Source organism: Mytilus californianus, unplaced genomic scaffold, assembly GCF_021869535.1.
Source record: "Mytilus californianus isolate M0D057914Y unplaced genomic scaffold, xbMytCali1.0.p SCAF_7, whole genome shotgun sequence".
Classification (NCBI taxonomy): domain Eukaryota; kingdom Metazoa; phylum Mollusca; class Bivalvia; order Mytilida; family Mytilidae; genus Mytilus; species Mytilus californianus.
This window is the reverse complement of record NW_026262723.1, coordinates 78,144,058-78,168,532: the sequence shown is the minus strand read 5'-3', so window position 1 is coordinate 78,168,532 and position 24,475 is coordinate 78,144,058. Positions and strand designations below refer to the sequence as shown.

General features: G+C 33.4%; 2 protein-coding genes and 1 long non-coding RNA gene across 26 annotated transcripts in view; 1 reads left to right on the top strand and 2 right to left on the bottom strand.

Moving 5' to 3' along the window:
* LOC127709037 (set1/Ash2 histone methyltransferase complex subunit ASH2-like) overlaps positions 1 to 7,970 on the top strand; it is an 85,882-nt gene extending 77,912 nt beyond the window's left edge. For all 24 annotated transcript variants that reach the window (XM_052214330.1, XM_052214336.1, XM_052214356.1 and 21 more), the window contains one exon: positions 7,688 to 7,970. In XM_052214330.1, coding sequence (XP_052070290.1) covers positions 7,688 to 7,780 — 93 coding nt within the window. In that variant the 3' untranslated portion in view covers positions 7,781 to 7,970. The remainder of the gene's footprint in view (positions 1 to 7,687) is intronic.
* Positions 265 to 14,149, bottom strand: LOC127709068 (uncharacterized). Its single transcript, XR_007985484.1, has 2 exons — positions 14,108 to 14,149; positions 265 to 1,460 (listed from the first exon to the last, which is right to left on the bottom strand). It is a non-coding gene; the product is annotated as an uncharacterized LOC127709068 (long non-coding RNA).
* Positions 14,150 to 17,616: 3,467 nt separating this feature from the next.
* On the bottom strand, positions 17,617 to 24,218 carry LOC127709529 (uncharacterized). Its single transcript, XM_052215133.1, has one exon. The coding sequence runs from the start codon at positions 24,216 to 24,218 to the stop codon at positions 19,185 to 19,187; it is 5,034 nt and encodes a 1,677-aa protein (XP_052071093.1). The 3' UTR covers positions 17,617 to 19,184.
* Between the last annotated feature and the right edge of the window lie 257 nt (positions 24,219 to 24,475).

Here is a 24,475-nt window from a genome sequence, read left to right as displayed (position 1 = left end):
TGAAATTGTACTACAAGGTTCCATATCACAAAGGAGAAGCTGGAATTGAGTTTGGGGGTAATTGCCCTAAACGTTTAGGAATAAGGGGCCAAAAAAGGGCCAAAAATAAGCATTTTTCTAGTTTCCAGACAATAACTTGTGTTCAAGTGTATGGATCTCTCTGAAATTATACTGCAAGGTACCATACCACAAAGGGAAGGCTGGGATTGAGTTTGGGGGTGATGAATCATAAGGGGGTTCAAAAAATTTGGGGGGGGGGGGAGATTTTTATTTTTTTTCCTTTTTTTTCTTTTTTTCCTTTTTTTTTTCTTTTAAAATTTTCCATTTTAAGTTGGTTATTTCTGATTTATATTTAAAAGCAAATAATAATGATATGGTAGGAGATACACACCAAACAGGATGTGTAAATTATTATATAATAAGTATTGTGCAATAGCAAGAAATTTTCAATTGCACAGTATTGCACAATAGCAAGAAATCTTCAATTGCACAGTATTGCGCAATAGCAAGAAATCTTCAATTGCACAGTATTGCGCAATAGCAAGAAATATCCAATAGCACAATATTGCGCAATAGCAAGAAATTGTCAATTGTGCAGTATTGCGCAATAGCAAGAAATATTTAATTGCACAGTATTGTGCAAAAGAAGATACTTCGTATAAATTGCTTATTTCTTGACCAATTTCAATGGGGTTTTATTCTTGAATTCTTGGGGTTCTTTAATATGCTGAATCTAACCGTGTATTAAGTTTTTGGATTTTGGGCCCCGTTTTTAAATTGGTCCACATTGAGGTCCAAAGGGTCCAAAATTAAACTTTGTTTGATTTCATCAAAAATTGAATTATTGGGGTTCTTTGATATGCCGAATCTAACCTTGTATTAAGATTCTTAATTTTTGGTTCCGTTTTCAAATTGGTCTACATTAAGGTCCAAAGGGTCCAAAATTAAACTAAGTTTGATTTTAACAAAAATTGAATTCTTAGGGTTCTTTGATATGCTGAATCTAAACATGTATTTAGATTTTTGATTATGAGCCCAGTTTTTAAGTTGGTCCAAATCTGGGTCCAAAATTAAACTTTGTTTGATTTCAACAAAAATTGAATATATGGGGTTCTTTGATATGCTGAATCTAACCATGTATTTAGATTTTTGATTTTTGGGCCCCGTTATCAACTTTGTCAACATTGAGGTCAAAAGGGTCCAAAATTAAACTTTGTTTGATTTCATCAAAAATTGAATTCTTGGGGTTCTTTGATATGCTGAATCTAACCATGTATTTAGATTTTGGATATTGGACCATAATAGGTGAATGTCCAATTTAAAATTTTTAAGTTCTTAGACCACATTCATTCTGTGTCAGAAACCTATGCTGTGTCAAATATTTAATCACAATCCAAATTCAGAGCTGTATCAAGCTTGAATGTTGTGTCCATACTTGACCCAACTGTTCAGGGTTCGACCTCTGCGGTCGTATCAAGTTGCGCCCTGCGGAGCATTTTATCGGTTATTATCTTGAATACTATTATAGATAGAGATAAACTTTAGACAGCAATAATGTTCAGCAAAGTAAGATCTACAAATAAGTAGTTATGACCAAAATTGTCATTCGACTCCTTTAGAAGTTATTGCCCTTTATAGTCAATTTTTAACAATTTTTCGTAAATTTTTGTAATCTTTTACAAAAATCTTCTTCTCTGAAACTACTGAGACAAATTTAACCATACTTGGCCATAATCATTATTAGGGTATCTAGTTTTAAAAATTTGTCTGATGACCCCGCCTTCCAGCCATCATGGCCGACATGGTTAAAAATAGAACATAGGGGTAAAATGTAGATTTTGGCTTATATCTTTGAAACCAAAGCATTTAGAATAAATCTGACGGGTGAAACTGATTATCAGGTCAAGATCTATCTGCCCTGAAATTTTCAGACAAATCTGACAACCTGTTGTTGGGTTGCTGCCCCTGAATTGGTAATTTTAAGGAAATTTTGCAGTTTTTGGTTATTATCTTGAATACTATTATAGATAGAGATAAACTGTAAACAGCAATAATGTTAAGCAAAGTAAGATCTACAAATAAGTCGTCATGACCAAAATTGTCAGTCGACCCCTTTAGAAGTTATTGCCCTTTATAGTCAATTTTTAACAATTTTTCGTAAATTTTTGTAATCTTTTACAAAAATCTTCTTCTCTGAAACTACTGAGACAAATTTAACCATACTTGGCCATAATCATTATTAGGGTATCTAGTTTACAAAATTTGTCTGACGACCCCGCCTTCCAGCCATCATGGCCGACATGGTTAAAAATAGAACATAGGGGTAAAATGTAGATTTTGGCTTATATCTCTGAAACCAAAGCATTTAGAGTAAATCTGACATCGGGTAAAACTGATTATCAGGTCAAGATCTATCTGCCCTGAAATTTTCAGACAAATCTGACAACCTGTTGTTGGGTTGCTGCCCCTGAATTGGTAATTTTAAGGAAATTTTGCAGTTTTTATACGACCGCAAAAATTTTTGCGGTCGTATATTGGTATGACGTTGACCGCAAAAATTTTTGCGGTCGTATATTGGTATGATGTTGGCGTCGTCTTCGTCGTCTGGCGTCGTTCGGCATCGTCGGAAAACACATTGGTTTTCGCACTCTAACTTTAGTTCAAGTGAATGGATCTCTATGAAATTTTACCATAAGGTTCAATACCACAAAAGGAAGGTTGGGATTGATTTTGGGGGTTATGGTACCAACAGTTAAGGAAAAAGGGGCCAAAAATAAGCATTTTTGTAACTTCCAGACATAACTTGTGTGTTAGTGTATGGATCTCTCTGACATTGTTCCACAAGGTTCCATATAACAAAAGGAATGCTTGGATTGATTTTGGGGGTAATTGCCTCAAAATTTTAGGAATTAGGGGCCAAAAAAGGGGCAAAAAACAAGCATTTTTCTAGTTTCATGACAATAACTTGTGTGTAAGTCTATGGATCTTTCTGAAATTGTACTGCAAGGTTCCATATCACAAAGGGAAAGCTGGGTTTGAGTTTGGGGGTAATTGCCCTAAATGTTTAGGAATTTGGGGCCAAAAAGGGGCCAAAAAACAAGCATTTTTCTAGTATCCAGACAATAACTTGTGTTCAAGTGTATGGATCTCTCTGAAATTGTACTGCAAGGTACCATACCACAAAGGGAAGGCTGTGATTGAGTTTGGGGGTGATGAATCATAAGGGGGTTCAAAAAATTTGGGGAGGCGATTTTTTTCTTTAAAATTTTCCATTCTAAATTGGTTATTTCTGATTTATATATAAAAGCAAATAATAATGATATTATTTGAATAGGTAAATTAAAAAATTTTAAGTTCTTAGACCACATTCATTCTGTGTCAGAAACCTATGCTGTGTCAAATATTTAATCACAATCCAAATTCAGTGCTGTATCAAGCTTGAATGTTGTGTCCATACTTGCCCCAACTGTTCAGGGTTCGACCTCTGTGGTCATATCAAGCTGCACCCAGCGGAGCATTTTATTTGTTATTATCTTAGATATCATTATAATATCTTATATCTTATACTATTAATTATGATTGTCGAGTCTGCGACTTTTGTCGCAGAAAGCTCAACATAGGGATAGTGATCTGGCGGCGGCGGCGTTAGCTAACTTCTTAAAAGCTTTATATTTTAGAAGCTAGAAGACCTGGATGCTTCATACTTTGTATATAGATGCCTTATGTTACGAAGTTTCTGTCTGTCATATGTCCATTGTCCTTGACCTCATTTTCATGGTTCAGTGACTACTTGAAAAAAAAGTCCACATTTTTTGTAATGTTAATTTCCTTCTTATTATGAGTAATAGGATAACTATATTTAGTATGTGCGTACCTTGCAAGGTCCTATTGCCCGTCAGACAAATTTCATTTGACCTCCACCTCATTTCATGGATCAGTGAACAAGGTTAAGTTTTCGTGGTCAAGTCCATATATCAGACACTATAAGCAGTAGGTCTACCATATTTGGTATATGGAATGATTGTATGGTGTACATGTCCAACTGGTAAGTGTCATCTGACCTTGACCTCATTTTCATGGTTCAGTGGTCAAAGTTAAGTTTTTGAGTTTTGGTCTTTTTTTCTAATACTATATGCAATAGGTCAACTATAAATGGTGTATGGAAATATTTTATGATGTACATGTCAGTCTCACAGGTTTTATTTGACCTTGATCTCATTTTCACGGTTCATTTCTCAGTGTTAAGTTTTTTGTGTTTTGGTCTGTTTTTCTTCACTTATAAGCAATAGATCAACTATATTTGATGTATGGAAGGATTGTAAGGTGTATATGTCTGTCTGGCAGGTATCATCTGACTTTGACCTCATTTTTATGGTTCATTGGTCAATGTTTAGTTTTCATGGTTAAGTTTGTTTCTTAGATACTATAAGCAATAGGTCAACCATATTTAATGCCTAAATTGATTGTAAGGTGTACATGTCTGTCAGGCATGGTTCATCTGACCTTGACCTCATTTTCATGGTTCATTGGTCAATGTTAGGTTTTCTTGTTTAAGACTGTTTCTTAGAAACAATAAGCAATAGGTCAACTATGTTTAGTTTATTGAATGATTGTAAGGTGTACATGTATTTCTCGTTTGGTTTATCTGACCTTGACCTCATTTTCTTGGATCATGTTAAGTTTATGTGTTACTTGTAGTAGAGCTTTGTATTTAGGACTATCAACATAAAATCAATGGTTAGTAAAGAAGGCAAGACATTTCAGTGTGTGCACTCTTGTTTTAACCTTATTTTACATGATTTCCAAAGCATCAGTAAATACAGGTGAGCGACACAGGCTCTTGAGAGCCTCTAGTTATTATTTGAGACTTAGTGCACCCTGAATTATACCAAAGGCAAAATAATATATTTTCCTTAGCCCTTAAAGAACTGAGATGTCTTTTCTACGCTAGGATGAGACACATGTAATTCACAGAATTTTACAAAACTTGGACAAAAGCACTTCTCGATCAAAAACTAGCAATTTTGAATTCTACTGATAATTTGACTTAGTTTTTCTTAGCTGATGACATTTATATGTAGTATGTGGTTTAATTTTCAAGATATCAATAACTCTCATAGAATTTTAAATTTTTTTTTTAAATTAAACGAGTGCGGAAACGAAAATGGGATGGACAGAAGGATGGACAGTCAAGGGAACACTTAATACCCCTTCGCCTAGCAGCAGGGACCATTTTATATCATGATATGTCGATAAATATAATGAAAACTATAGGTCACCAAGCTCGATTTTCTAGCAATAATTTGTAAGGATTAAACAGAGAAAAACCATTTTTATGTGAATAGAAAAGAAAATTAAGTGTGAGAATTTTGAACAAAAATACCAGAAGATAGCCTCTTATTTAATATACAGAATTTATTTTTACCTGCATTGCCAAAAGCAAAAGCACATTATGTAACCCTTCCACTCTATCCGTCTGTCGCTTGTCTGAAAGACCATTGGTAGAAAACTTTCTTCATTGTCTTCTAGGCTGCTATGAAAGGGAATTATTTTACATTTGGTCTGCAGCTTGATAGTGTTGAGTTGTAGTGTGTTAGCAGTTTTTTATCCAGCCATGCTAGATCTATGTAGTCACCCCAGATTTTATGATGGTGCAGAATTCTGAGTTGAGGACATATCATGAACCTAATGATGTGTTTCATGACTTGCAGAACGTTTATACATCATTTTAATCATCTACTGCCAACTTTTGACATGTTATTTGCCCATAAGGAATAAAACTACTAATTAATGGCTACTTCGTCTTAAGTTCAAATAAAGTGGCAGTCATTTCATGTCAAAACTATACCTTATCCTGACTAGTGCTGAAAAATTCAACATACCTTTAATTGCATAATAGAACGCACTGGTTCCCGGAAGTTTGTTTGTACAAAAACAGGTACTTCCTATCTGAACAACAGGGCAAATGTGCCCTCCTGTTATAATTTCATCTGTTTTCTATTATTCAAAATAAACTTTCAACAAGGGTCCTACAGTGATCCCAAGTCCTTAAGCTTTCATTTGATACCAAATTTACCCAAATATTTTACTTATTGACAAAGTTAAAGCTATGAGTAGGAACTATTTTGTTTAAAGTATGTTCTACTTTCTTGTATGTTCTTTCTGACTGGTGGGGCCCGAATAAGTGGTTCTATACCTTAAATCAATAAGAAAAGAGAGGTGAAACAGCTACTAAATTTTATATATACACTTGCATATAGTTCATTGTAAATCAAAATATATAATATATTACTATTTATGAATTAAAGTGAAAAAGTGATGCATCAAATTTAAGCATTTGTTAAGAATTATTAAAGTATTTTATCAGTATCTTATGCATGTGTAAGTTATTAAATAAAATTTGGTACAAGATGTGTATTGATATCAAAGTTAATTCCCACACTTTTTATTCAAATGCTATTTTTTTGAAAGAAAGACAAAAATAAAATATGTATAATTAAAATGCAAGCAGATCCTGTTTCACTTGTAAAAGCAGTTTCACCATCATCTGATATGAGTCCATTATTTTGGTTAATTTAAGTTAAATTATCAGTAATTTAACAAAATTACATAACTCTAACCTAAGCATTTTCTGCAATAAAGATTAAAAGTTTTTATGACTGTTCCCCATTATATAGCTATTTAACAGTAAAAGGTATTTGTACATGTATATTTTCTTTTATTTAATACAGGAAATGTTGTTGTTTATTTTTAATACAGGAAATGTATTTTTTTCTCAATGAAGAATGAACACCAATTTAAATAAAAATTAACATTTTAAAGGCCTCTTTCTGGAAATTATTCAGTCAATTCCAATAAAAAATATGCTACACCTTTAAAGATTTCCAATTCTATTCTTGATTACGGTAAATCATTAAATTAAAAATTGATTATAAAAAAAAAGAAAATGTAAATATTCTGTGTCCTTCTAAAATACAAATATCAAAAGAATTTGAATCAGTATGAGAAATTCTCCATCTTTGGGCAATAGAATAAAATTTTTGTAGTAGGTTTATTGAAATAAAAATCACAAAAAAATTGTTGAAATAGAGATCTGACTAGCTACAAAATTGGCTGGATCACAGCACAGATGATGCATGATTACATCAGCCCTACAGCCAATTCCTGTTTGCAGATAGTTTGAAATTTTGTAACACTCATTGTACAAGGAAAATTTTTGTCAAACTTTTCTTGGCTCCATTGATTTTAGGGAATGATCAGTTATGCTTCAATATACTTGTTACCTCAATCAATTGCATGCAGCAATACAGGTTTAGACACGGTATTGGTCTGGTTGGAAATGAGGTTTACTTGGGTTTTTTCTTGCTATAACAAAATAGAAAAATTTATTGTACATTCCTTCTTAATTTAAATTTTTTGAGTTATCTCTCCTTATAAGGCTTAGCTTGATTTATCTTATATAAAAATAAGGAGATATGGTATGATTGTCAATGAGACAGCTTTCCACCATATTATGTTTACTTCTGAGAAAAAATCTTTTTACTTATCCACTTATTCAGTTTTTAACAAAGAATGAGAGTAGTGGAAACGACAATTCTTAAAATCAAATTATAAACAGAGTTGACAATCAGAACGCATGTCTTTGTTTTTATATTAATATTCAAATATGTATATGTTATTATTACAGATGTCCGATGCAGCCTCCCAGACAATGATAGAGTATGCTCTAGCTGATATTATTTATCATGTAGAAAATGAAGGCAAACTTCCAGAATTCTAAGCAGTAATCTGGAGAAAGAGCAGAGATGAGAGATGATCCCCATGAAACCTAAAGTCAAACATTAAATATAATGCACTAAATATCATACTAGGTATGGTATACATATTGAGACAAAAAATGATTATGTATTGAAATGTATCAAATGAAACAATGAAAGAGAAGGAAATATAATGAAATAAGTATATTGAAATAGTTTTGAAAACTATTTTTGAAAAATGTATCGTTGAAAAATCTGAATAATGTAATAAAATTCAATATAATTCTTTATAGTTTCATTTCTACTTGTACCCTGCCTCACTGTGACAGAAGTAAATTGTCTTAATGTGTCTATTCCTCCATCAGTCAGTCTGTCTGTAACACTCTGTGAACACTTCTTCTCCGAGACTATTTGCCTGAAAGCTTGCTAGGTAAGATTGTAAGCATCATGTGTAGTTGACCATTCTATTTGGCCCTTTTAAATTGAAAATGTTTGCAGAAGTTAAAAGACTTTGGCCATTTATGGCCTATTGTAGCATTAAGACACTTGTGAATACTTCACCTCCTAGATTTGTATATCCTAAACCTTTCATAAAAAGATTTTCTTCATTGTGTGTTAATGTAGACAGCCTAACTATACTGCGTTTTTTATTCAAATTTAAATATTTTATTGCATAAAGCACATAAGGATAAATATGACATTGCGTAATCCAAGTGTACAACATACATGACCTATACAACATGACAAATAATGTTAATTAAACATAATACATAACAAGAGAAAATTGATAACAATGAATAATGTGCTATATATATATATAACTACAAGTCTATTTTTAGCTCACCTGGCCCAGAGGGCCAAGTGAGCTTTTTTCATCACTTGACGCCCGTCGTTGTCCGTTGTCATCATCGTCTGTCATTGTTAGGCTTACAAAATTCATCTTCTATGTAACTACTAGACCAAATTGAACAGACTTTGCCACAACCATCATTAGGGTATCTAGTTTAAAAAATGTGTCTGATGACCCCTCCTGCCAACCAAGATGGCCAACATGGCTAAAAATAGAACTTAGGAGTAAATCCAAGTTTTGTCTATTATTATGAAAACCAATATAGATTGAGAAAATCTGACATTTGCAAAAATGTTAAAAATGATGAGATCTACTTATTGCTTATTTACATCAAAACTGTCAGATGACTTCTTACAGGAGTTATTGCCCCTAACGAATTTTACAATTTTATTTTCATGTTTGCCTATTTTCTTGAAAATGATAATAGATAGAGAGAAACTTTTAAACAGCTAAAATGATCAAAGAAGTCAACATGGTCGAAAAAGCCTAACAATAAATCCTTATTTGAGTTATAGCCCTTTAATGACGATTTATATCAATTTTTTTGCGGTTTTGCCTAAGATCTGAAAAACTGAAATAGATAGATAGAAACTTAAATAAGCAAAAATTATCAACAAGACAAGATCTGCAAATAAGTTTCATTGTTGAAATCGTCAGTCAGTCCCTTATTGGAGCTACTGCCCTTTTATGATGATTTTTACCAACTTTTTGTGTTTCTTGCCTATCTGAAACTATAATGGATAGATAGAAACTTGAAAAAGCAAAAATGATCAGCAAGACAAGATCTCAATTAAGTCTACTGGCCGAAATCGGCAGTTTACTCCTTATTGGAGTAATTGCTCTTTAATGACGAGTTTTACCAATATTTTATGTTTTTGCCTATTATCTTGAAAACTATAAATGATAGATAGACACTTTGAATACAAAAAATGACCAGCAAGACAAGATCTGCAAATTAATCAAGTGAGTACCGAAATCATTAGTAGACTATCTATATGAGTGATTTCCCTTAAATGACAATTTTTTTACCCTTTTTTGTGTTTGGGAAAAAAATTAAAATAGATAGAGAGAAACTGTAAACAGAAAAAATTATCATTAATACAAGATCAACAAAAATAACAAATTTTGACATGAATTCTATTCTAGTCCACAATGTTGGAGAGCGTCCATTGTTGAATATGCACATACATCTAGGTGAGTGACACAGGCTCTTTAGAGCCTCTAGTTTTGTATAGTACTTCTATACCTTATGGTAGACCAACTGGCACTTAAGTGTTATGAACTTCAAAAGCTTGTTTCAAATAATTACATATTTGTTTGGCATTAGCCAAATTATTTGGGTTAAGTAAATATATTACTGATTTGATATCATTATCTTTTATCAAAGTTTCGAAAATACTGAACTTCTCTTGAAGGTTTTTATTAAGGGGACAATATAAAAGGAAATGCACTTCATCTTCTATTTTATCTCCGCAAGATTTGCAGAATCTTTCCATTGCTAAAGTTTTTGGTTTAATGTATTTCCCAGTTTCAATGGCAAGTGAATGTGCTCTAATTCTGATATTTGTGAGAAGTGATCTCTCATAATTTGATGTATCAAAGCTTAGGTAACCTTTTAAATCAAATGATGAGCAAATTTTACTATAAAATCTGACTTAACCTGTATTATAAGATTTAACATGCTCAAGTTGATTTAATATCTTGCCATTATAAAAGTATTTTAGTGAATCCTCAAACACAGTATATGATACTTGAAGTGAATCCAAATTGAGTAGCTTTTCTCATCACTTGGCGTCCGTCGTCGTTAACTTTTACAAAAATCTGGGCCAAATTAAACCAAACTTGGCCTAAATCATCCTTAGGGTATTTAGTTTTAAAAATATATCCAATGATTCCGTCCACCAACCAAGATGGCCGTCATAGCTAAAAATAGAACATGGGGGTAAAATGCAGTTTTTGGCTTATATCTCTGAAACTAAAGCATTAAGAGCAAATCTGACATGGGATAAAAATATTCATCAGGTCAAAATCTATCTGGCCTTCAGACGAAGGGGTTGCTGCCCCTGAATTGGTAATTTTAAGGAAATTTTGCAGTTTTTGGTTATTAGCTCACCTTTCCAAAGGAAATGTGAGCTTTTGCCATCACTTGGCGTCCATCATCGTTGTCTGTCCGGTGAAAACTATTTCAAACATCTTCTCTGAAACTACTGAACCAATTCCAACCAAACTTAAGCTGAATGATCCTTAGGGTATCTAGAATAAAGTGGGTTTTTAATTTTTTGTTTCATCAGAAAACATGGCCGCCATGGCTAAAAATAGAACATAGGGTAAAATGCAGTTTTTGACTTGTATCTCAAAAACTAAAGCATTTAGAGCAAATAAGACAAGAAGTTCAAGTATTCATTAGGTCAAGGTCTACCTGCTCTGAAATTATCAGCCAAATTGGGTATCTGATTTTTAGGTTATTGCCCCTAAATTGATGATTTTAAGGAAATTTTGCAGTTTTCGGTTATTATCTTTGAATATTATTATAGATAATTTAAAAGATAAACTGTAAACAGCAAAAATTTTCAGCAAAGTAAGATCTACAAATAAGTTTTATATGACCAAAATTGTCAATTGACCCCTTAAGGAGTTATTGTCCATTAAAAACAATTTTTCACAATTTGTTCATCTAGTTTGCTTACTTTAAAAAAATCTTCTCCTTTGAAACTGCTGAATCAATTTCAGCCAAACTTAGGCTGAATGAGTTTCAGAGTATCTAGTATAAATTTTGTATTTTATTTCCTTGTACGTCAAGAAACATGGCCACTATGGCTAAAATAGAACATAGGGGTAAAATGCATTTTTTTGCTTTTGAAGAAAATATGACAGATACAAAGAACATTTAAATAGCATTTGTAAGCCACTCATTAATATATATTGAAAAGCAAAAATAATCATTGATGAAAGATTTAAGCAAGAAATTGCAGGTGAGCGATTCAGGCTCTTGAGAGCCTCTTGTTATCTTGAATATTATAGTAGATAGAGATAAACTGTAAACAGCAAAAATGTTCAGCAGAGTAAGATCTTCAAATGAGTCAACATGATCAAAATTGTCAATTGACCCCTTAAGGAGTTATTGCCCTTTAAAGTAAATTTTTCACACAATTTTTCGTAAATTTTTATACGACCGCAAAAAAATTTTTGTGGTCGTATATTGGTATGACGTTGGCGTCGTCGTCGTCCGGCGTCGTCGTTGTCGTCGTCGTCCGGCGTCGTCCAGCATCGTCCGAAGACACATTGGTTTTCGCACTCTAACTTTAGTTTAAGTTAATGGATCTTTATGAAATTTTACCACAAGGTTCAATACCACAAAAGGAAGGTTGGGATTGATTTTGGGGGTTATGGTAATAACAGTAAAGGAATTAGGGGCCAAAAAGGGGCCAAAAATAAGCATTTTTGTAACTTCCAGACATAACTTGTGTGTTAGTGTATGGATCTCTCTGACATTGTACCACAAGGTTCCATATCACTAAAGGAATGCTGGGATTGATTTTGGGGGTAATTGCCTCCAAATTTTAGGAATTAGGGGCCAAAAAAGGGGCAAAAAACAAGCATTTTTCTAGTTTCATGACAATAACTTGTGTGTAAGTGTATGGATCTTTCTGAAATTGTACTACAAGGTTCCATATCACAAAGGGAAAGCTGGGTTTGAGTTTGGGGGTAATTGCCCTAAACGTTTAGGAATTTGGGGCCAAAAAGGGGCCAAAAAACACATTTTTTTCTAGTTTCCAGACAATAACTTGTGTTCAAGTGTATGGATCTCTCTGAAATTGTACTGCAAGGTACCATACCACAAAGGGAAGGCTGGGATTGAGTTTGGGGGTGATGAATCATAATGGGGGTTCAAAAAATTTTGGGGGGGATTTATTTTTTTTTCCTTTTTTTTCTTTTTTTCCTTTTTTGTTTCTTTTAAAATATTCCATTTTAAGTTGGTTATTTCTGATTTATATTAAAATCAAATAAAAATGATATGGTAGGAGATACACACCAAACAGGATGTGTAAATTATTATATAATAAGTATTGTGCAATAGCAAGAAATTTTCAATTGCACAGTATTGCACAATAGCAAGAAATCTTCAATTGCACAGTATTGCGCAATAGCAAGAAATCTTCAATTGCACAGTATTGCGCAATAGCAAGAAATATCCAATAGCACAATATTGCGCAATAGCAAGAAATTGTCAATTGTACAGTATTGCGCAATAGCAAGAAATATTTAATAGCACAGGATTGTGCAAAAGAAGATACTTCCTATAAATTGCTTATTTCTTGACCAATTTCAATGGGGTTTTATTCTTGATTTCATGGGGATCTTTAATATGCTGAATCTAACCGTGTATTTAGTTTTTGGATTTTGGGCCCCGTTTTTAAATTGGTCCACATTGAGGTCCAAAGGGTCCAAAATTAAACTTTGTTTGATTTCATCAAAAATTGAATTATTGGGGTTCTTTGATATGCCGAATCTAACTGTGTATTTAGATTCTTAAATTTTGGTTCCGTTTTCAAATTGGTCTACATTAAGGTCCAAAGGGTCCAAAATTAAACTTAGTTTGATTTTAACAAAAATTGAATTCTTAGGGTTCTTTGATATGCTGAATCTAAACATGTATTTAGATTTTTGATTATGGGCCCATTTTTCAAGTTGGTCCAAATCGGGGGTCCAAAATTAAACTTTGTTTGATTTCAACAAAAATTGAATATATGGGGTTCTTTGATATGCTGAATCTAACCATGTATTTAGATTTTTGATTTTTGGGCCCCGTTATCAACTTTGTCCACATTGAGGTCAAAAGGGTCCAAAATTAAACTTTGTTTGATTTCATCAAAAATTGAATTATTGGGGTTCTTTGATATGCCGAATCTAACCGTGTATTTAGATTCTTAATTTTTGGTTCCGTTTTCAAATTGGTCTACATTAAGGTCCAAAGGGTCCAAAATTAAACTTAGTTTGATTTTAACAAAAATTGAATTCTTAGGGTTCTTTGATATGCTGAATCTAAACATGTATTTAGATTTTTGATTATGGGCCCAGTTTTCAAGTTGGTCCAAATCTGGGTCCAAAATTAAACTTTGTTTGATTTCAACAAAAATTGAATATATGGGGTTCTTTGATATGCTGAATCTAACCATGTATTTAGATTTTTGATTTTTGGGCCCCGTTATCAACTTTGTCCACATTGAGGTCAAAAGGGTCCAAAATTAAACTTTGTTTGATTTCATCAAAAATTGAATTCTTGGGGTTCTTTGATATGCTGAATCTAACCATGTATTTAGATTTTGGATATTGGACCATAATAGGTGAATGTCCAATTTAAAATTTTTAAGTTCTTAGACCACATTCAATCTGTGTTAGAAACCTATGCTGTGTCAAATATTTAATCACAATCCAAATCCAAAGCTGTATCAAGCTTGAATGTTGTGTCCATACTTCCCCCAACTGTTCAGGGTTCGACCTCTGCGGTCGTATCAAGCTGCGCCCTGCGGAGCATTTTATTGTAATCTGTTACAAAAATCTTCTCTTAATCGACTTGGCCAAATGGAATTAAACTTAGCCACAATTATTATTAGAGTATCTTGATTGAAAAATGTATATGATGCCGAGAAAGGAGCAACTGAGGCTTCATACGTGGCAACAAAACAGGTGTTAACTACTTACTTTGAACCAAAGAAAAATACACAAATTGAGGTGTAAAAATTCCGTTCACATAAACAAAAAGAAGGGCAGTCACTTGATGAATTTGTAACCGAACTTAGAAAATTAGCCAAAACATGTGAATTTACAAGTGTAGACAATGAAATCCTATCACAGGTAATTCAAAATTGCAAGTCTAACAGATATGGCAGGAGAGCTCTGAGAGAGCCTGATAAAACATTAAATGAAATTCTAACACTTGGTAAGACTCTTGAAATGGCTGATTTACAAGCAACCGAAATGGAGAGGGAATCTGTAAATAAAGTTACAAATACAAACAGAACAAATTCCAAAACAGACTATAAAAACAGAAAAGGACAACAAACGTCCGGCCCAAATTACCCCAGCCACTCAAGACAGACAAAATGCAGAAATTGTGTGTGTGTGGGGGGGGGGGGGGCAATATCCCCATAGAAATGGACAGTGTCCAGCACATGGTAAAACATGCAATGCATGCCACAAACAAAACCACTTCACCAAAGTTTGTCGTGGAAAACAAAATAGATATACCGGTACAAATAGACAAAACAAAAAAAAAATAGCCACGTAAATGAAATTCAAACTCAAAATACTGAAAGAGAGACATAACAAGAAAGTTTAGACAGTTCTGATGAGGAGTATTCCTACAGTATAAAAGAAGCTGAGACAGTTTGTTCAGTGAAGAAATCACCATATGCTACAATTAAAGTAAATACAAAAACATGCAAAATGATGATAGATACTGGTGCTACAGTCAATATTCTAGATGATAAGACACACCAAAACATTGGTTCTCCAAAACTAAACAAAAATGACACAACACTTTTGCCTTATGGAGGTGGCAAACCCCTTGAAGTCACAGGAGCATGCGAGTTACAAGTCGAAACAAAAGACAAATATGGTGTTCACAAGTTTTATGTTGTTAAAGGTGGACACGGTGCGTTGATTGGCTATCTGACAGCATCACAACTAGGACTTGTTAAAATTATTCAGCCGATTAGCATACAAGCTCCTAAACTGAGATATCCTGATGTTTTCAGAGATGAAATAGGAAAATACAAAGGAGGGTCAGTAAAACTACACATTGACACTTATGTTCGACCCGTTGCACAGATAAATAGGAAAACCGCTTTTCACCTGTGGCCAAAGGTAGAAAAAGAGATTAACAAACTGCTGGATCAGGACATCATAGAAACAAATAGGAAACACGCCGACACCCTGGGTATCACACATTGTCACACCACCTAAGAAGAATCCGGAGGAAATCCGATTGTGCGTTGACATGAGGGAGGCTCTTCTGAGAAACGTGTACGATGTGTTACCAACACCTACAAATCTGCACAGGTGGAACCTTTCAGAAACACCAGATTGCCCCTTGTGCGGAAACAGAGGAACTCTACATGTACATTCAGGATGCAATATCGCTCTAACACAAGGAAGATATACTTGGCGATACAATCAAGTACTACGGGAACTTGCTGAAGTGATAGAAAAAAAAGAGGAAAGAAGCAAAACACATATGAAACAAACCTACCAAGATGCAGTTTGTGAAGGAGAGGGAACAATGTCAGAAAGGTAAACAAAGCGCGTCAGGAATGTTAAACCTGGCTGGCACTAAAAGTAGATCTAGGAAAGGATCTGCAGTTTCCTGATGTTGTATCAACTAACCTAAGGCCCGACATTGTTCTCTGGTCTTCAGGCAGTAAGAAAGTAGCAATTATAGAGTTGGCGGTTCTCTTGGAGGACCGATGTGGCGAAGCCATTGAAAGAAAGAGGGCAAAGTATGATGGACTGTTGGCAGAGTGCAGATATAGATGATTATGGCAGACATGGAGCTTTCCTGTTGAGGTTGGCTGCAGAGGCCTTGATGCACAGTCAGTGTGGAGGTTATTTTCTGCAGTAGGAGTGACGGGTCGACAAAGACGAACAGCTTTTCAGAAAATGGACCAAGCAGTAGAGAAAGCGTCTTGCTGGATATGGATGAAGAGAGACAGTAGTAGCTGGAAACCCACCACCGATGCGCAGTGATTGATCACCAATTTGGACCCTCCCATCCTGAGAGTTTACCGAACTAGGGGTCGACACACATGATGATGGATGGCCTCGGCTGAGGACATTGATGGTGCTTGCAGTAATTCCACCAGTACTGTATGCAAGTAAATACTAGAATTATCATGCAGAAATTCAAATTTCACCATTTTTGTGAGACCTAAAATGAACGGAGAATATCGGATGATACTAGATTCAAAAAAAGATAAAAGAACAAGTAGAGTATCATCATTTTAAAATGGACACTTTTGAAATGGCATTAAATTCAATCAAACAAAGTTGTTAAATAGCCATGTCAATCTCCGCCATGTATATTACTCAGTACCCATTGTCATTCCAGTAACCAGTTTCTTGGTTACATTGAAGTAAAAAGCTGGACATGAAATACCCCTTTTTGTTTTATTCCTGCAACAAGAATGATACTTCACCCATCTAGCCTCGATATTTGCAATTCAATTAACATTTTGACCCGTAGATGAAATCAATATCTCTGACGTAAAAGTTTTTAGTAATGAAAATATCGTCACTTCAAATTTCAACTTTTGTGCCTAGTAGCTAGATACTAACAGCTCTAAAGCAACAAAAGCTTAAAGAAATTGCGCATGTAATCCAACTTAAAAATTAAAAAAAAAAGTTCAGCGGTAGGACCCAAATACACCCTCGTATAACACGGGATCGTATAATATAAGTCATTTTACAAATTGTAACTTTGTAAAAAATATATTATAAAGTTATTGATAGAAAGAAAAACCAATCAAAATCCTACAAAAAAGGACACTCGTTGAAATGTCTCGCCTGATTTACTTATCATGATTGAATTTTATGTTCAAGTCTTTAAGATCAAAAGATTACTACAGGTATCAATAATAATAATAATAATAATAATAAATCCATTTTATTTGAGTGTCACACATTGATTGATACAGTAAATATATACAAATAAAAAGCAATATCTTTTAAATGCAATCAATGCCCAGCCAAACAATTGACTTATGAGACACATGTACATATATATACAATAAACTGTATGTTAATTTGCAAAATATTTCTAGAGTTAAAAATCTAATTAATTTATTCTAAAAACTCGTTTTCAAAAATACTATTAAATATAAAATGTTGTTAAAAATCATATAAAATACTCTTTTAGAAATTCTTTATAAAAAGTTATCAGTTGACTTCTAAAACAGAAATAAATATATATCTAAATTGAATAAAAATTCCTTGTTAAAGATGTGAAAAAATCCTTGTTAAAGATATGAAAAATGCTTGACCTTTAAAACTAAGACAAAGACTAGGCTATCAAAATAAAATATTTATCACATACATTTAACATTATCAATGATTCATTTAACATTATAAATGATTCATTTTAACATTATCCATGATTCAAGAAAATGAGTTCAAGGTCGGATGAATATAGACGGACATGTATTTCATACAACAAACACACTTGACCGCTTAAAGTATCGGAAAAATATACCTAATTACGAAAACTTAACGTTCACCAATGAACCATGAAAATGAGGTCAATGTCAGATGGACCCTGTCAGACGAACATGCACATCTTACAATCTTTCCAAGAACCAAATATAGTTAACATTTTGCTTGAAGTATCGGAGAAAATATCATAACCACGAAAATGTAATGTTTAACAAGGTCAGATACGCCCTAGCAGACCGGCATGTATACTTTGCAACGATTCTAAATACCAAAAATTGTTGACATATAAACCATAATCTAACTAGTCGTTGCACCATAATTATGAAAATGAGACCAAGGACGACGGACATATGGCAGACAGAAACTTCAGAACATAAGTAATATGTTTAGAGGATATGAATAATTAGGTCTTCTAACAAAAAACAACAACAGTGTGTCTCTTGTGACAGACTAATGTTGTAGACGAAGCCGTTTCCCAAAACATATTATGATGCACAAATTTGTATAGGTTGCAGAAATTTGGTTCACCAGAAAATAAACTTCTACAAAGCTAATTGTATTTGAAATACGCAATAACTGAATCGAATCTATTAAATCAAACTTTATTCAGAAATGCTGAAAACAAAAATGGTTTCGATAGCAACCCAACGAAAAGGAATTAACACATATCTAGGGATCAACATATGCTTCACATGATAGAAAAACATTCGGACACAAAACCATATTTTGCAACTGTAATATGAAAAGCGTAAATTCTTGAATGTACAATGCATACTGATTAAAAATAGAAAAATATAGTATTCTCTACATATACTTCTTTGGTTTTGAAAAGAAATATAGCTGAAATATACATTTACCCTGTCGCTTGAATTTCCATAATATTATAGGCAATGGATCATTTTTCACAACATTCCAAGCGGTTAACTTAATATATTGCAAACAGTTTTGTTAAAATATTAAAAATAAAACAATAAACTGTACACAATTGTCGAAAGTGGTGCATGCATTTATAAAAAAAAAAAACAACAGTTATTCGAAAAAAGATTGCCATTAAAACTAGTCGGACAATTTTGTTTTTGTTAATTATTTGGATGTTGTATTTTGTTGTGTTTTCGGATAACACTTTAAAATATATAGCCCCTAAACGAAAGTAGTTTCCGAAAGCTTTTCTATGTTTACAGTTATATTTTGTGTCCCTTGGAGTATCTTGGCAGGAGTAACTTGTTTGCCTTCGAAAATACTTGTTGGAAAGGACTGCAGGCTGATTCAATAAAATCAAATAAAGCCAATCTCGAAATTTTTAAACAATATTTAACTGTAACTACTACACAAAGGTTATTGTTATCATGCTAAAAATGATAATTTATGTTTTATATGTGATAATCATATTCAAATTCACGTTCTACAGCTTGTAGCATTGTAATTAGAAACTTTCTAAAGATTTTTAAATGTTCGTTATTGGCATACAATTTCGTGCATTTTATCATATTATACATTTCTAAATCATTTATATTGCTCATAAAGCCATGGAATACAGGCGAACAATAAAATAACTCAAAGGGCTGTATGTTTGCGTTTTCTGTTTCTGGAAACGAATCTATCATCTTTACAGTTCTTTTAATTCGCAATTCAAGTTCAATTACCAATGATTTAAATTCGTTTTTATCGGGTGTTTTTAAGTCTGCAATGAACTTAAACGTATTATTCATGCTATGATATAACATTCTCAAGCTAAGAGAACAAACATAATTGCACTCTGGTATGAATTTCATGGCTTCTCTATTTAATTGCTCGTAACTTTTTATGTAGGATAGTTTTTGAATTGCAGTGTTAACAAAACACATTGCTAAAGAATACTGGCAATTATTGCAATTCCTATTTGCTTTGTCTTTTAATATTATTTCGGCATCACTCACTTCATCCCACTGTTGGAGAATTGTATTGAAATGTTCAACTTCATAATTACTGTACAAGACATATTGAAAATCCTCTCTAAGTTCAGCGTGTTTTTCATTAGATAACCAGCTCGAATGTAAATCCGTTTCCATCTTTAATTTTCTAAAATGTTCGTACTTTTTGCTTAAGATTGAATCGAAAAGGGTTTTAACTGTCAAATCCGATATAGGGTCGAAACGTGTTCTTTTTTCAGAAGTACGCCGAGAATATAATAGTTGAAATAGATAACGTCTGTCATCAAAACCAAATAAGAGAAGAAGTCTGTATAAGTAATAAACTTGATTGTGCGACTTTTTCTTCCAATGGTAATTTAAAAGGAACAAATGGTAGTTTTCAAATTTTAACCACTGCCAATAGTTTTCGCCTAAACTAGCTGACATTTTATCCTGCAGAATTTTGTATACAACTCTTTTAATCGGATTTTGAAAAGTACTGTGTAAACGAAGATCTTGTCCTGTGCATTTTAAAATCTGATTTCTCCTCAACTCATTGAAGCCTTGTCCAAAATTAGTGAAACATCGCCATTTATATGGCAAGGATAATTCGTAGTTTTCAATTAAATTGTAAATTAATATAGTCTCACTCGCTCTATTAGGACGATGAAAAGTACAATTCATTTTTTCAAGCCACTCTACAATATTGGTTTGACGATATATATAAGCAAGATATATTGGTGTAACTCCATACATATCGCGACATCTCAAAACATCATCACCGAACAATTTCTTTGAAGATTTCATAAAGGAAACCATTCCTTTTGCCGATGCAATATGCATTAATCCAAAATCGTCAATGTGATATGGACAAATGACGAGTTTAAGTTTTGTGCGATTGAACTGTAATTTTTCTAAATGCGTTAGAAGTATCGACGCTATATCGTCAAAGCTTATAGTTCCGTTATGATCAAATAGAATGTCTGCAGTTTCTGTTTGGTTAACTAACTTATAGGAATGAAATTTAGAATGGTTTGTATAATAGTACGATGGAATAGATCCGTTTCTGGTATAAGGCGCCAACAGGATAGAAAGAGTTAAAGCGCTTTGATTAGCTTTTGTCTTCTGTAATACATTCATTCCGTTTTCTAGTAAATACTTAACCGCTTTTGGATGTCCGCCGATGACAGATTTGTGAAGTAAATTGTACCCGTCTTTGTCATAACAGTTATCCAAATAAATACTAGAAAACTTGACAAATAAACGGTCCAGGAACGAATAGGAAGCAAACGTCCATTGTCTATTTCTTTCATTCTGTACTACTATGTGTAAAGGACTATTACCTCCGTTGCAAAATGAGGAACTGTAAATATCCAGCATGTGTTCGGCAAGAAATGGTGTCGGAGATTCCGAAATCATGCTTGAAATAACGGGATTAGACACCGCGGTATTGAATTCGTTACTGGCATATGCTTTTAAAGTAAGAATGGGATAAATTCTCGACTTTTTTATAGACGTAGTTAATAGGTCTGTAACATTAACATCAGGAAATTTTTTTTGAGAATAGAAATACCGTGATAAATATAATATAACATACTCATGGGGTGAAAGTAGGACTGAAAGGTTTGTCTTACACGAAGATGAAAATATACCATCCAAGCTGCAATTATCAGGCATTCTAAACGGTTCAAACAAATTATGCTCTGGCATGGCTTCGAATGCTCTTTCGAAAGAAGTTTTTCCATATATGTCTTTTTGTTGCACCAACTCCTCAAACATGGACCCAATAACTTTTGAATTTTTAACAAGTACAAATGCAAAATAATTTCCACTTGAGCTTGCATAATGTAAAAAGTTTCTGCCATAAATATCCTTGTGTAGAGCGTTATGATTTGAAACTTCAATTACATGTAACATCGATGATGTAAAAGCATCATGACCTATATAATCTAATTTCACTAAGTCCTCACCATGTAACGGTTGTAAAAAGGCATACTGAAGAATGGAGCGGTTTTCGTTATCAATTACGTCAGGAATTTTGTTGTACTGATTGTTTTTGTTGGGGTTAAGGTAATGAAATAGCGCAGTAGATTTACAAATAGCAGCAGAATGGAAAGGCGAAGAGCCATTGTGTGATTTCATATCTGCAATCGGAAATACAAAATTATTTCTTAATATAATATAGTTCATGAAGTTAATGCTATTGTGACAGAACGCATAGTGAAATGGCGTCACACCGTCAATGTCTCCAGAATACCAAGAATGATATTCTTTCTCGTTTGTAAAATGTATAATATCCAAATTGTCATAAATAGCTATTAAATGTTCAACACCTGCAAATGGGGGGCAGGACTGTTTAAAATCTGTAACACTTACATTGAGAAAAGTATCGTTTTCCAATGGGTACGTAACCATGATAGTCAAGTCTGCATTCCGAAAGCTGTGGCATCTTTGATATGTATTTGATCCTGCTTCATACAATATCTTGAATATTTCTGTTTGGTTGTACACTACTGCTGTCATTAACGGGATAGATCCATCAAAAGTAGGACAACTTACTGTAACATTGCTTTTTGCTATTAGAAGTTTCACAATATCAAGGTATCCATTTCTGACTGCTGCATTCAAAGCGGATTCACATATAAACAAATTATCTAAGTTTACAGACCACGTCTCATATCGATGTGTCACTTGATATTTGATTTGACTCGTCTCTGACGTTAAATTGTATTGTAAATACGATCTATATATTCTAGGAATATTAGGGAATTCTAAACATGGCTGGCACAAATCATCAACATAATCTAAAAGCATTTTTACAGCTTTAAACTCTCCTCGAAGTGCCGACTGGTGCAGGGAATAAAAATCTGCTAATGTGCTGTTATATTTTAGAAACAATTCCATTACAGATGTATGGCCATGTTCAGCAGCCAACTGAAAGGCATTTAGTCCCAAGGAGTTGTTTAGATATAATAATGAAATCTGGTTTTCCATCAAAATTTCTGCAATTTTTAGGTATCCCCTTTGAGCTGCTAAATGTAAAAGACTATATTTACAAAAATATATGTACTTGCAAATATATGAAATGTCACCAGAAGCATACCAAAACAATGGATCATGAATGTAAGAGATGTTTGCGCCATTTTCTATGCATGCTCTGAATGATCCCTCGTGTTCATTTGCTATTGCTATAAACGCCGAAAGCGATAATTCCTCTTCATTGAAATTTGAAGCGTTTATTCTGACCAATCTTATCGTTAGTTTGACCGTGTCATACGAATCATACTCCCTAACAACGTTATGTAAAATCTCTGAACTTATTACCTGTTGTTCGTGATTTAAATCACTTGCATGATTTATTAGCATAGCTTCAAAATCTACGTCTTTAGCCAAAGCTACATGATGAACTACCTCTAATAAACTGTTGCTTTCTGTCAGATTTAAGGATTGTAACAAATATCCTGCAAATAGTTTATGGCCTCTCTTAATATCAATATAAAAATTCAAATGCCTTCTAGAAGAATTTGTTAGAAAGTCAACCAACGATTTGTGCTGAAACGAGAGCCTACCATCAGAAATCTTCAAAAAATGTCCAAGTTCGTTTCCTAAAATTTGTCGAGCTCGCACTTTTGCGTTTGTTTTCATACCAGATACGTCTAGCAATTGATCTTCATCAATGGGATGTTGCAAAGAACATAAAACTGCAAACATATCCAAAAACTCCTCAAACAATCCCTTTTCTCGAAATACTCTTTCAAAATTTAGAACATATATTCTCTCTAAAGTGTCTGGAATGTTATCATAATTGCAGGACCCTTTCTGTATGCAGTAGTTCAAGAACAATTTTACATGAAGGAAGTTTCCACCTGAAACTTTTGTCAGTTTTGTAATGTCTTTATCATTAAGTTTTCTTGTCTTATCAATATATGAACGAACATCTTTGAGGTTTTCCTGTGTATAGTTATCGAGACTAATTGTGTCAAGCATTTTGAATTTGTGTGTGATTTGTTCAATATTTCGGCTCGTAATAACAAATTTCACGTTGTCAGGAAAAAATGTCATTTTCTTGTACAATAAATCCTGTAAACTATGGCCTTCTGTAGGTTGGCATTCGTCAATTGCATCAATAATTATGATATGACTTCGTTCTTTCCATATGTTCTTCAGTGGATTGAGTAGAGAAAATTCTAGACAACCAACAGGGTCTTCTCTGCATCTTACACCATAAAGAAAATCTAATGCTCGGTCATCTGACAAAATAGAATTCCCAAGTTCGGGTATACTTTTTACAATTATGCCTACTAAATTTTTAATGAATATATCAGGCTTTGATGAACTTATTACATCATACCTGCACATATGGTAAGCCAACACCCGGCTCTTCAGCTGGTGCCAAACACTGTCTTGTTTTGCACATACAATATTAGATACAATTGAAGATTTTCCAAAACCCATTTCAGCTGTCAGAAGAATTCCTCTGTTTGGCTGGTTTAATTTTGACTGTAATATTGGCATTAGCCATTGCCTTTCGACCATACTTTGTTTTTTCAGCTCTTCGACATATAAATTGAAATCCAAATCACTTTTCCAATGTTCTTCAAACCGCATACTTAAGCAATCTGGAAAAAATAATGAAAAATCTGAGGAAGTTCTTTTATTTTATCGACTTCATTTACCTCGAACATTTATCACATAAAGGGCGACTAACTTGTTGATGGCAAACTATACATTGCTCGCTAGCAATACATCATACTCACCTGCTATTCATATAT